Genomic DNA, 14104 nt, shown 5'->3' with positions numbered 1-14104 from the left:
ACATATCTGAAAATCCCAGAGAGAAAAGGGATACACAGTTGTCTGATTTTTGGCTGTTACTAGAAAAGATAAATTTATTTATGGATACAAAGCCCTTGTTCATTCCACAGAGAATAATCTGGTTCCTTACAGGCAAGTGAAATGCGCACCACTAAGGAAAGAATTGCTGAACTAAAAGCTCTTCAACAAAACACAGTTTTCTAAAGATGCCGGTTTATCCTCCTCCTTATTCTCTGTCCACCTTAATAATTCTATCAGCTTTGTGTTCCTAGTAAATCAGGTTAAGGAGACAAAACCCACTTAATTTAGTGAGATTATCTGAACAAAAGAATGACATTGCAAAAATAAGTAGGAATTCCTGTTTAGTGTGATCAAAATTTAGCACCAAATCATCAGCTTGTGCAAACTGTGATGGACTTAGAGACCTCAAAATGAACAGAGTTGGGAAAATTTTTGCAAGCTGTTAACACATGTGCCCACAAGGATGGGCATGTGCATTTTCTCTAATTTGTTATGGCACTGAGCTTCCACAACACTGACCACGATATGCACATATAACAAACAAACAATCAAAAATAAATATGATAAAAATTTGAAGATACAAGAAAGTTTCTGGTTAGAGCATGGAAGATACCCATAGGCTCCTGGTGAGAGTACTTTCTCCAGGACCATGCAAGCAGAACTCATACATGGGAGGAAGGCTGACAATCCATATAAATCCACACTAGTCAAGTATCCACATTAACATTGGCATGGCACTGGCCATGGATAATTCACTTGTATCCACAAAATCTCATCTGGCACAAGAGCCCTTCTATGGTGGAGTGTGTTGGGCAACAAAACAAACGCCATCTTCAGGGCAGGAAATGACCAGTGTAAAGCCTTCCTTTAGAAACTTCCACACCCTACATAGACCTCTCTTCACCCTGAGTGGTTTTTTTTCCTGTCATGTATCCTCATCCTAACTGCCCATGCATGATTGTAAGATTAATAAAAATTTTATAGGGAAAAACTCAGTTCAGACTGCAAGGCACACAAAAGAAAAATTATGCTTCCACAGATTAGATCCTCCTTATTCAAAGTAGTAAAACAGAAACAATCAATAGGGCTTTTTAACTTTCAAGAGCTGGCTCTGTTTATTATTCAAGCTTGGTTCTTGGTTCTTCCTATTTAATATTTCTTAATTATCTTTTACATCATAAAACTATAAACATAAAAAATATCTGCAATTATTGATTTATTCATTCTGACTTCAGGATTTTACTACTTGTATTTTGCCTGAACTGCTTGCCCAAGTTTCTGTTTTTAAAGATTGCATAGATACATTTTTTATCCATCTGACTAAATTAGTACAAAGCTTCATACTTCATTCAGGAAGGAAAAAATCTATTTTTAAGATTTAGAATTATGGTAATCATCACTCTCCAAACACTAAGTTCTGGACTGGTGGTTTGTTTGTTTTTTCAATCTGCACTGAATAAATAAGGGCTTCACATTTTAAGAGGAATTAAGAGTTGCAACCCATATTATTAAAGAGAGCCTGAGGAAAAAAGTTTAATTAGAAAGGACAGTCTCTAGTGCAAGCTGAGATGTTGTCAGGTGTCACCTCAGAGGGAACTAGAAAATGCCAGTTCATGACAGAAATAAACATATAAGGAATACGTGGGATGCCACCAGAACTACTGATGATAGAGCTGTTTATAAATCTATAACATAGCAATAATTAATTACTAAAAAACCCAACCAAAATACCAACATGCACTAACAAACAAAAAGCACAAAACCAGAAGACTTTATTTTTAAAACTTTGTTTAAAGTAGTAAAATAAACTGATATATCTTTTCTTTTGCTCCCGACACAGGAAAGCAACAGCATATTAACTTAATTGAAAGACTAAAGGTATTATTATTTTGCTGATGAAAGTTATGATGCAGAAAGATACATATAGAAAGGACTTTTAAAAATCGTATCTCTATCTATTATCAATGATAAAATTCTGTTGATTATTTGCCTGAAATTGTTCTTTAAAAACTGAAAGTATTAGACAAACCTTCACCCTATAGTAGCTTCTGAAGTGCTTTATTATTGTTAGCATGAAAGGGGCATTCCTTGAGTTTAATCTCTCTCTTCCTTACTGTAATTTCAGATTTTCTTTTTCATCCTCTTAACCATTCACATAGAAATAGGTCACTGACTTTCTCTATGATATATTTAAAGATTGTAAATGTCTCATCCTTTTTTTATCCCCAACTCTTAAGAGCCCTACTTACTTTGACTTTTCCTTAGAAGGCTTTATTCTCGATGTTTACTCACGCTTGTCTTTTTCCCCCTCAGGTCTCCAGCTGATTCATGTCTTTCTTGTGTTTACAAATTTACCCTTTAGGATGGTGGCCTTACCTGTACCAAGTAGAGTGCCATCACTGGTATGTCTCCTATGCACGTGTAACTTACTACATGTATATGTTTTTTTGCAATGACACTTGCACTTTTATCTGTAATTTAGGAAAAAAACTAATTGGGACCTGTCAGAAAATAGAATATCTCATGGGATTTCCAGTATTTCATCTGTCAGCTCAACTCTTGATGTTTCTTATGCTCTGATTTTGTTGTGTTTGGGGTGGTTTTTTTGATAATTACATTGAATGCAAGTGTTAATACTTAATAAAAAGAAGAATAAATAATAGATGCTAATTATTAAATGGTGCACAGCATACCACAAATCTAACCAATATTTACTAACTGTTAATAAATTGTACAAAAAATGATCATTCAGATACATACAGCCTTCCAGCCTGTCGGATTGTAAATCTTGATTAACTTTATTAATACACCTATCATCAGCATGTGCCGTCCTTATGAAATCTGCATAACATGTTGAAATCCAGCAAAGACAGGATCATAGAATCACAGAACGGGCTGAGTTGGAAGAAACCCACAAGGACCATCAAGTCCAACTCCTGGCCCTGCACAGCACTACCCCCAAGAGTTACACCATGTGCTCAAGAATATTGCATGAGTAACATCTGTCCTTGCTAGACATGTGTAAACTTCTTAGCTAGCAGGAGTATTTTTATTTAAATTTAAATAAAATTTTCATTCCTTCTTTCCTACCAATTCCCATGTCTGGCAGAATCTTTACCTCTCAGCAAAGCACTAAACACTTTCCTTCTGAAATCCCACCTCGATCCCTCCCTCCTAAAGCCTATTTTGTTTGCATTTCCAGCCTATGCTTGGACATCAGCAGCACCTGTCTCTGATCTGCTCATTAAAACTTGAAAAACAAGGCTTTTCCCAAGAGCACTATTCCCTTACTGCCTCTTCTCAATAGTACAGGATTTCTTTCTCTCTGTTTACCCTCAGCCTTGATCTGTCATCTTTTTCACTGCAATTTAAGCAATGCAACTTATGGCAAGCCTGGGGCACGAGGCAGGGTTAAACTACAGGCGAGCAGCTCCTTCTCTGGTCAAGGTAAACAGAAATTACTAAGTTCAGCTGCTCCCATGCTGGAGCCCTGAGTGGCTGCTCCTTGCCAGGGAGGACAAGCACGTTCACAGCAAGCAAGGGAGACTGCAGGCACCTGGCTTTGTGCAGAGCTTCCCTAGCTTTCAGTTCTTGCTTACCATGGCTGGACAGGCACCTTGATTTCAAAGGGGAAGAAAATCACCCATCATTTCATTCTCACACCAAAATAATGTAACTCAGGCTCCAAATGAGATTCGCTTTAAGTCAAGGGTTAGAAGACTCCTCCTTCCTTCTTGTGCCCAGTTTCTCCCTAGGTATTACACATCACTGAAGGATCCTAGCGAGAACAGCTCAAAGCAGCTCTGGGACATTACTGATTTTTCCTGCTCTCTCATCCACTTAAAAATAAAAGTGGCTTTTTTGGTTTGCTTTCACAAATAATCAATGCCATCATACCTTTGGTTTCAACACTTGCTCCCTAATAAAATAAACAAAAATGGAAAAACAATAGTAGTCTTCAATCCAAAATATCAAAAGTTATAAGAAATTGAAATTTTTCAATGGAAAAATTTTTGATCCTTGCAGGTGATTAACTTTGCCCATTTTCTTACATTATACTTTCTAAGTATTGTGTAAGACAAATTTGTCCCAAGACAAATTCAAAATCTCAGCCGTGTAATTCTTAATTCTGATAAAGAGTATACATGGCAATTTCCAATAAGCTTTAAAATGAGAAACTCACACCTATTCTTTTGTTACACGAAATGGGAGGGAAATGTAACTAATTAACTTTATTAAGTAAACTCTTTGTATAACAACCTATTTTAGCTGCTGTAATGAAGCAATGAAAATTAAATGTTCTTCTTTAATGGAAAGGAATTTTTAGAAGCAAAAACATACACAAATATTAAAATAGGCAATGCAAATGAAAATGCTTGGGTTTAAATTACATTATTAGATTACTCTGGAGCTTTTTCACTGTTGAGGCAGACATAATATTACTCATTACTCATCCTCCCAATTATAAGTATGTGTTCTTGTTGCAAACTTAGTTCATAAATATTGAAAGCATGATATAAAGTATTGCTATACAAGCTCACTTGTACATGCTAGGAATAGGACGAGCTGCTGGTTCATTTATTGATAATAATATACTTACATAATTATGCATAATACTAAAAACCTCATTATCATTCTACCAAGCCTGTAGCGAATACGTTTTGCTTAGGATTACCTTTTAGCAATTATAGGTTTCTAAATTCAGTCATCTTCCTTCTAAATAAACAAGTGAAGCAGCAAACGGCAGCAGCTAAGGATCATTTTAGAGCAAACAGATGTGAAGCCACCTTCAGAGATCTCACCTATAAAATCCACCACCTCCTTGGGCAAAGCTGGCCACACCAGTGACACTGGCACTAAAGCCACCATCCCCATAAGATCACCTGAACTAACACCTACCCAGAGCCTGGTGAGGAAGGGAACAAAACCTTTGTGAGCAGTCACACACGTCCACTGAACCTGTGAAGCTGAACTGACCTTTTACTTTGGGAAGTCACTTCAGTCTCAGACAGCAGATGCAAAGCACGTCAACATCTCTTTTTCAGGTCTTGCTTAGCACATCCCAGTTAACTATACAGAAATAATTTTCTTTACCATTTATACATGAAAGACTATCAGCCATTCAGGTTTTGTAGAGGAAATTCCAAGCAGTTAATTCTCAAAACTCCCCAGGAAGTAATGCCTCTCAGCCATCCAGTGATAAAACTGAGCTCTAAGCACACTTTGCATTATGCTGATGTAAGAGTTAACATATGCCTTAGTAACAAGGTACTGTAGTCTAAATTATTTTCTACTAAGTTCTTTCATTTAAAACGAGAAAGCTCCCTTTCTCCCACATAAATGTACAGCTCCACATCCACCACCAAACTGTTGATATGGAGAATGTCTGATAGTTGAAGATTGGGAGAAATTCAGAATTTTTAAAGACTGACTTTTCTTGGCTTTGCAGACCACCAAGGTTAAAGTTAAAAAAATTCTGTCATGTCTTCACCTGACAGACATACATATTTAAAAGAAAACTAATTTCAGGGACCCAGAGATTTTAATGACTGCCATGTTCCCTTCCAGAGGCTATTCTGCTTTCAGCATTTAACTTGTTACCATAATGCATTTTGCAATTTAAGGTGCTGCCACATGAAATAAAATTTCATTCTACTCTTTTGGAGTCAATGCTGAAACCAAACACTTCTGTTAACCTCAGACATTTCACCAGTATTATTTTCCCTAAGGAATCATCTCCAACCTAGCAACCCAAAGTTTCCATTTTCTGAGAACTCTCGGATCACTACCTGTTCATTCCTAATTTAGTCAAGACAACTCACTCAGATGTCTTTTATTATGTTCGAAAAGGTCAGTAGTAATCAATGGCAATAGTATCAGTTCCATGATATCCCTTTATGAAATAAATCAAATTCAATCCCTTTTAGGTTAGGATTCAGTCATTCAAAAATGTACACCACCATGTAATTTTAATCACATGAATATTTTGACTTCTTTCAGTGCAAATTACTCATATGATTGAGCTAAACCATGTACAGGTGTTGAAATAACAACAAACCAGACATTACAGATACAGAGCTCAGTAACACCAATTACACAGCTAGATTGCATACTCAACCAGCCAAAATTTGTACTTTTAAATGGGCAAATGTAATTTTTGCCTCTGCACATTCACACCATGCACTGAATGGAAGATTTATAACCAAAGGAACAAATGAGATCCTTGCAATCATGCAATTAAAACCTGTATCATGCACACTCAGAAGAATTCATTTCAGGTTATGTGGCCATTCTCAAGCATTATCAGATACTGCTTGATCAGACTATAACTTTACATTACCGAACAATGAAAACAGACTTTTTAAAAGAAATTCTGTCATCTCAAGGCAGAGGAGCATGTTACAATGTCATTATTATACAGTCTTTATGATGTTTGGAGAGACTAAAGTATCCTTCCTTTCTTCCCCAGTAGCATCTTGAGAGACTGCCTACCAGCCTAAACACTAAAATATACTTGGATCAGTTGCTAGAAACCATTACTAAATGAGATTCTCAAACAGTCTCAATAGCTACCAAACACCATTGGAACCAAAAGGTGCAACAGCAGCACTGGTTCCTTGCTGAAAAACAGCTTAGTGAATCCAGAAGAATGTGCCACTGCATGAAGCTTAATCTGTGTCTGTACATGGCTGGGAGTCAGAGTCTTAAACAATCTTTCTTAAACAACCTGTCCAAACAACCTTACTGGATATAAAATCCAGAAACTTGCATCAGTGTAATAAGCAAAATGTAAAATCCATCAATTTGAAATTAGTGTAATAGGCAAATCTACTTTAGGGAGAAACCTATTTTAGGGAGAAACCTATTCTATACATCTAATTTCTCAACCAGTTCTGAAGAACACAGCTAAATACAGCTGCTGATAAATGGGATAGCAAAATGTATTCATGTAAAGATATGCAAATAAGTGTACACTGACCATTACATAAAATTAAGTATCAAGGCTTTTCCTATGTTAATTCAGTGTGTAAGTCAGGAGCAGGAAAATTACTGAATTTAAAAAAAAGGAATTAAATTTTTATTACTGTTCCAATATCTGAGGTAAATAATACATACTGTATCAAATGCTCAGCAGGCTGCTGCAGCTGAATGCCCTCACCCTCAGAGTGCAGCACATTTATGTAAATACACAAGGTGAATGGCTTCTCCAGACAGGGTCCTGTGATGCTGTGTGCATTGTCATGTAAAAATTAAGGCCTGCCCCCAAGAAACACACAAAATAATTTCATCTGTCTTAAGCAGAGTTGTATTTAGAGTAATGCTAGCAATCACTGTACTTTATAGACAGTGTCTTACAGACTATAATACAATAACTGATATTATACTGAAAATCTAACGGTGTCTAAAGTCATTTGTTCCTTTTACATTACATGTTCTTGGACCCATCTGTGAAAACTGGGAGGTTAATTATGATAGTACATTGCATAATTCCACAGCTAAATGCTGAAGTAGTTCTACATAAATGCCATATGTTTGTCTTAGAAAAACTAAAAAGATTAATTAGGAGGCCAAGGCCAGTACTTTGGAAAGTAATACTTTTGACACAATTAGATCCTTACACTCTCTAATATGTAAATTGAAGTTTTAATTAATAGGTTAAGCATTAGTCATGGAAAAACTAAAAAAATCCCAAATTCCAAATTGCATGCATCAGACTTTTTTTACTGATATCACTTATAAAAAGACACTCTGCAAAAGCCAATCACAAAAAAAAAGGCAATTTAAATTTGAGATAAGCTTTTCATCAAGGAGCTACCTGTTAAGCATTTCAGTCCTGTTTTTTCCCTACATTATTCTCACCTATTTAAAGTTACCTGATCACATCAATAAAGAAAAAGCTCCAATAAACAAATTATAACTAGGAAGCAGAGTATGTTTGAAAAGTCAACTCAACATTCTAAGGTCCTTCATAGCCTAGCAGCCACTCCTTCATCTCTGAATCTGATTAAACCCAGCTTTTAGCCTACTCCACTACAAAGCAAAATCTCTTACAGCCATCACTCTCCTGAATAAAGGGCTATTTTGGCCTAATTCATAGATCACTGATGGTAAAGAGAGCGCTTCCATAAAATTCAATACACTCTGGACCATATCTAGAACATACAGTCACTTTACTCACCACATATTCAAACACAAGTGTCAAGGTCTCCTTGGTGTGAATGATGTCATGAAGCAGCACAATGTTTGCATGTTTCAATCCTTTCAAAAGAGAAGCTGAAAAGCAAAACATAAATGTTATCTTAAAGAGTATCCAGGTATTTTATATTGATTTGCCCTCCTTTTTTAGTGACTTAAATGAGCTTCATAACCTGACAACCAGTAGCTGTACTTTAGTATCTTCTATGTTCACGAGTTTCACACATCCAGTTTTTGAAGATCACACCTTCCCATTCAATGCTATTTTCTCCACCTTGCTGGTCAAACTCAGCCTCACTCTGAGGCCAAAATGAGCTGGAGCAAGAGATTCTTCCTTTATACAACCTCCTCTAAGTGAATCACTCATGTCAGAGCAACCAGACACCAAGAGCACTCCTACACTCAAAGGTTTTCTTTCCTCTCAGACAATTCCAGCATGTCTTTTCAAAGCATAATCTTTCATATCCAACACAACAGAGTTGCGGTCTAAATTAAGTGCAGTGTCTATCCTAAGAAAAGAGTTTTAAGCAATAATACTCCTTTCTCTCAAATATAACAGAGATATAATGAATCATTTGTATTAGCCCTTGAGAATAAATATATTGTATTTTCTCACTATATTTTTTAAAGGTACTAGCTCATGTTTTCAGAAAAGACAAAGACTTATCTAGTGAACTTTCAGGTAATCTCCTTCACTAATTTTTTTTTACAACCTAATACATATTTAATGTTCATTCCATATTACATATTTAATGTTCCACAAGATGTGGCATATTTTAGCAATATATGCTGACAAGCCATGTGTTGTTACCAACGTCGTTCTGTTGTCAGTGCCTTGTCATCTCATGCATACATCTGAGCAGGACTATCAGTCACCCTAGCAAGTAAATAATAGATACAAAGACATGCAAATGAGTGGCACATTTCTAAACTGAATAATGTGGAACTTTCTTCTCTCACCCTTCTACTTTTGTCAAAGAAAAAAAATGAAAGGCCAAATGTGTGTCTCAATCCTTTACTCTGCTGAAAGGAAACTCCAGTGCTTCCACAGCACTGTTACCCCTTGCTGTCCTATTCAGGGTTTTCTATCAAGCTGAGGTAACTCCAGGGGCATCTGGCTTTGAATTAAGATAAGTACATATCATCTCTCATTCTGGTCTTTAGGAGATCAATCTGACAAGTTAATCACTCTAGAAGCAACACAAAAGCAACATGGCATCTGGCTGCATCAGTGTTCCTCCACAAGCATCCTTAGCATCAAACTCTGGGATTCATCCTACGCAGAAGGCAGACAGCAAAGGGGAAAATACCACAAAGCTGCTTCAAAGTGAGTATCATCACAGACATGATGAAGACAGGACTGTAAACCTGCAAGGAAGCTCTATGACCAAGAATGAGGCAACCCTACAGCCTGAATGAAGAGGTGAGAAGAAAAATTTCAAAAGAGTTTGCTTTAGCCTGCACTCCAAAGCTCATGCTATTTAGAGAGCCCAGCACAGAGGAGTCTTTCCTGTGCTCTGATCTTGTTGCCACTGAGCTGTAAAACAGCTACTGTAATTACAAATAAGAATTTTAGACATTTGATCAGTGCACGTCTAGAAACTGTTAATATCCCACAAATTAAATAGAGGCCTTTTTCAGAAAGAAGAGCTGTGAGCAATTTCCAAGGGATGTTCATCTTAGAACTTGGACAACTTGGAACTAAAGCTCAGAGAGAGTTGGATATGTTGGGGTTTTTTTAAAGACAATGATGAGAAATTGCTACTGGAAAAAGGTGTGGATACACAAAAAAGAAAGAACAACTCTTCTGAAAGGTACCTTCTAAGAGAAACAAGAACTTGTAACCTGGAGAAACCATAAGAAGATTTCACCCGAAGTAACTGAGGTTTTCACCAGCTCTTTCCTCAAACTTTATTGAACAACCACACATTCACAGACACTGTGAAAAAAAACTTCCTCCTAGCAGAGCCTGTGTCAAACTCTAATAGTATTTATGGCCTCTGTCAGCTTTTGCTGTTCAGATCATCACCTGAGGCCTTTAATTCCTCTAGTTGGCCATTACTTTGTTGCTAGAATCTCTATAAGGGTCATTAAAGCTTAAACAGTACATTGAAAGCAGCTTACCTCAAGGTCTTTGTGAATACTGTCTTTTCCCTTCAGTCCCCTCCCCCACTCTTATTTATCTTCTCTAATATCCAGTTCTCCCCTTTTACAGCCTCAGTAATCAGCATCTGCCATATATTACAAATTTCACCTGCAGGGTGAAATTTCTGTCTTCTCCATTAGTCCAAGTGAAATACAGTAGGTAATATAGCACAGAGAGCAAAATCATCTTAATTGCATGAATTTTACACTGCAGAAATAACCAATTACACTATGAATTGATATTGTGAGAAAACAAATATAACTGGTGAAAGTAAGAATTACCCTACATGTTCTTCTATCAGGACTTACCATTAAGAAGATTGCCTGTCTTGTGAAAACACTGCTTTTTTTCTTTAAAAAGAGGGTGGGAGGGAAATTAAAAAGAGAAAAAAAAGGGAACGGAGAGGAAATTAAAGAGAGGAAAAAAAAGTTGTATGAAACAGGTAAGCTGTTTCTTCTTCCACAGACTACTTTAAAAACAAAATGAAATATGAACCATAATATGGAGGTTTTTTCCAGAAAAACAGCTTTTCAGCTGTTTTGACCTCTACACCTCCTCTTTTGGGCAAGTTTTTACAGGAAGGGGATAGAACTTTGGATGAACTTCACTAATTCAAAGACAAAACCCAGAAATCCACATCCAAAAGAATAAAAAGGAGTCCAGAGAATCTGTCAGCATCACTTGAGACAAGGCTGACTTTACCTTTGAAGCTGCCAATGCAGCTGCTACTGGAGCTCAGTAAGAAGTCAGGTACTGCTGTGCCTGGTGTTACTTCTAGAACAAAATAATTCTGTCAGAGAAGGCCATCTCCACCCAGTGATTATTACCCATGGTCTTCACACAGAGTTGTTTTCTTCTAAGATACAAGGACTAAAATATTGTTGAAAAAACATTGCAACAACTCACAAAAGTGGAACCAATGTACTAGTACTCACTGTACTCTTAACATGAATTTTTAATAACAAAATTATACAATAGTGCTTCAAAAGTACTGGCATTCTTTTTTTACCCTTGGTATGAAATGTAAGATAAACAGATGACAGCACTTTTAATTAATTTCTCCAAAGAGTTCTGAGGAGGAACAGCAGGAAGGAATGTTAAAATTCATTTTTAAAACACTTTGGACAAAGTATTATATGGGTTTGAATGGCCAGGTGCTTTTTCTGTCACCTGTGTGTGCACAGTTCTACATAGGCACTTCTAATAGTAAAACCCAGGGAAGGTGAATTGTTGACATACTTCAACAATTAGCAACATCCCAGATGATGATTTCTGTGACTTTTACACAAGCTCATGATATGAGTTGCTAAATGTACCAACACTCCACACTTTCCATCAAGGGCTAATAACCATATTTGCATACTTAAAGGAAACACATTGCATTTGCTTGAATAACCATCACAGGCTTTGCTTCCAACAAGGGAATGCTCTCATCTATTATGAGCTCCTGGCAAGCTGCCATATCGCTTGTGCTGGTCAAGGAGGTTTTTGCTGTTCCCAGATGAGCTGGATTCTAAAGTACACTCACTCCACGAGCAAGGCAAGCCAGATGGACTGCAGCCAAGTCTTACCCAAAACCTGAGCAGCATCAGTAAATCAGTGCTTCGCTCCCTGCGGGGTTTACAGCATCAGCTCAAGCCTGACACTCCATTTAACAAAGCCTTGTGACTTTTAGATCAGCCTCGGCTTGGGAGTGTTTTGAAAAAGGCTATTCCCCTATCTCATAAACTAATATTTCACAGCTGTTTGATAAATTCAACAAAAGTCACTATTACTATTGACTCCCAGGTCACATGGAAGAACTTTTCACTAGCAAAGATAGTAGCTGTGGACATGGTAAGTACATTAAGCTCAAACATTAATAATGCTCCTTTGATCATCCATTCAGTCTTTCAATTCCTGAGTATCATTTTATTCTCACTTTGTGAAAAATCACAAATCTCCACTGTGGCTTTAGACAGAAGAGTCACCCATGATTTTCAAACTGGCTGTTATTTCAGTGACCTGGAAGCTTTTCTCAGCAGCAGCAGAACTCAGCCTCATGCTGCTCATATGCACCATAACGTACAAGTGCTGATGATACTCTCTCATATTTCCACATATTCAACATTTTTCTAAAAAACATAGCTATAAAAATACCTGCTTTCCTCAGTAGCTGGGGTGTCCTCTGGGATTACCATGCACCAATGCTAACTATTGCTCATGCTGCTACTCACATGCAGTGCTCACCCTTTCTCACTGCCACTCCAGAAAGATTTCTCTCATCAGGAGACTTTTGAAGACTGCACACCATGGAAGCTTGCGCTTCTCTAATGCTGTTAAAGCAACTGTGCATCTTTGCTGCCCTGTTGGATTTCTGACATGCCAAAGAACACATATTCTAGTCAGTAACACAAATCTGTGTAAGCAAGTAAGCTGCTGTGCTTCAGAGCCAAACAACTTATCTTTAAAATTCTGCAGCTTGTCACACTCTGCAGACACAACGGTGCTCTCTGTCAGAGTGCCAACTTCCTTGCATACACAGTTGGGATCAGCCTCTGAGCTCTCCTGGAAAGGCATCCTTAGTGAGAGAACATTCATGGGGTTTTTTTCTTATAATCATGTTTTCTGAACAAACACACTCAAATGTGTCTCACTGCCTGCACAAACTACAGTTCTGCTTCTTTCCCAGCAACTTATTTTCAATCTATACATCTTTCATAGCAATTTTTAAAATTTGGCCTGAGAGCACAACGTCCCATATACTTCTCATCCACTTCCCACACAGCAGGGTTTTCTGTGTGCAAAATGTTACTTAGAATTCTACCACAGAGACAGGAATTCAGCACTCTGTTGGTTTTGCAGCAATAAATATGCAGTAATTTCCTCCTCAGAAATGCAGTCCCCAAATCTACACTTTGCTGTTTTCCAGTTCACCCATCTGAAATGATTTACTATGAGCAAATAGCTTTGCTTCCCTAGCAAAAGCAAAATTAAACTCAGTGAAAACTGTACATCCTGGGTAAGACCACACTGACCAGAAACTTCCCATCTTCTCACCACAGGACATATTCTGCAGAATGATTATTATTTATAGCACATATGTAATCCCAAGTAATTGATTTTAGAGCTGCATATCTATAAACACACAGAATTGATCAGCTTCCATTCTGATCTTAGTGGACACAATGCAATAAAGATAGGTAGGTCACACTTCAGCTTGGAAAACTTTTTAGGAGGAAGTTTCATAACAAATTGCAAAAGAATTTGTGAGCTACAGAAAGAAAAAAAAGCAGAACAGAAAACTTTAGATGGGTTGTTACATGAGCTTAGCTCAATTGCCTTCTTTACAGCTAATTCCACCCTCATAAAAGTCTCTTCTAGATCTAACAAATAGTCCTCATTCTAGTTTTTTATTAAGTCAAAAAAATGACAGTCTTCACATGCTTGCAAGTACTTGGTAGTCCTTCAACTGTAGGTTGCTTTGCTGGAGGGACTACATGGATCAAATTAGCTTCATTTACCTCCTCAGCTTCAATTCAGGCTTTCCTGAGAGACTTGAAATTTTAACCAAATTTTTTTTTTGTTTGTGAAATTTTTTCTTGCTGCTCCTGCTTGAAAGTGTAGTATGCTATTAGAGAAGAAATACAGAAAAAGGGGGTCTGTAGCAATGCATAGGTACCATCAAAGGTTCTTTTTGTTACAGCCATAATCCCCTAAGCAAAAGGCAAGTCACAAACCTGCTAAAATCTCTTTGCCTAT

At 37.2% G+C, this 14104-nt stretch overlaps 1 protein-coding gene across 7 annotated transcripts in view; it reads right to left on the bottom strand.

The window, feature by feature from the left end:
- Positions 1–14104, bottom strand: part of CDK14 (cyclin dependent kinase 14) — a 440286-nt gene that overhangs the window by 299045 nt on the left and 127137 nt on the right. For all 7 annotated transcript variants that reach the window (XM_054516107.1, XM_036406938.2, XM_054516108.1 and 4 more), the window contains one exon: positions 8201–8295. In XM_054516107.1, the coding sequence (XP_054372082.1) occupies positions 8201–8295 (95 nt within the window). The remainder of the gene's footprint in view (positions 1–8200; positions 8296–14104) is intronic.

Source organism: Molothrus ater, chromosome 1 (assembly GCF_012460135.2).
Source record: "Molothrus ater isolate BHLD 08-10-18 breed brown headed cowbird chromosome 1, BPBGC_Mater_1.1, whole genome shotgun sequence".
NCBI lineage: Eukaryota > Metazoa > Chordata > Aves > Passeriformes > Icteridae > Molothrus > Molothrus ater.
This window is presented reverse-complemented; position numbering and strand designations above follow the sequence as displayed.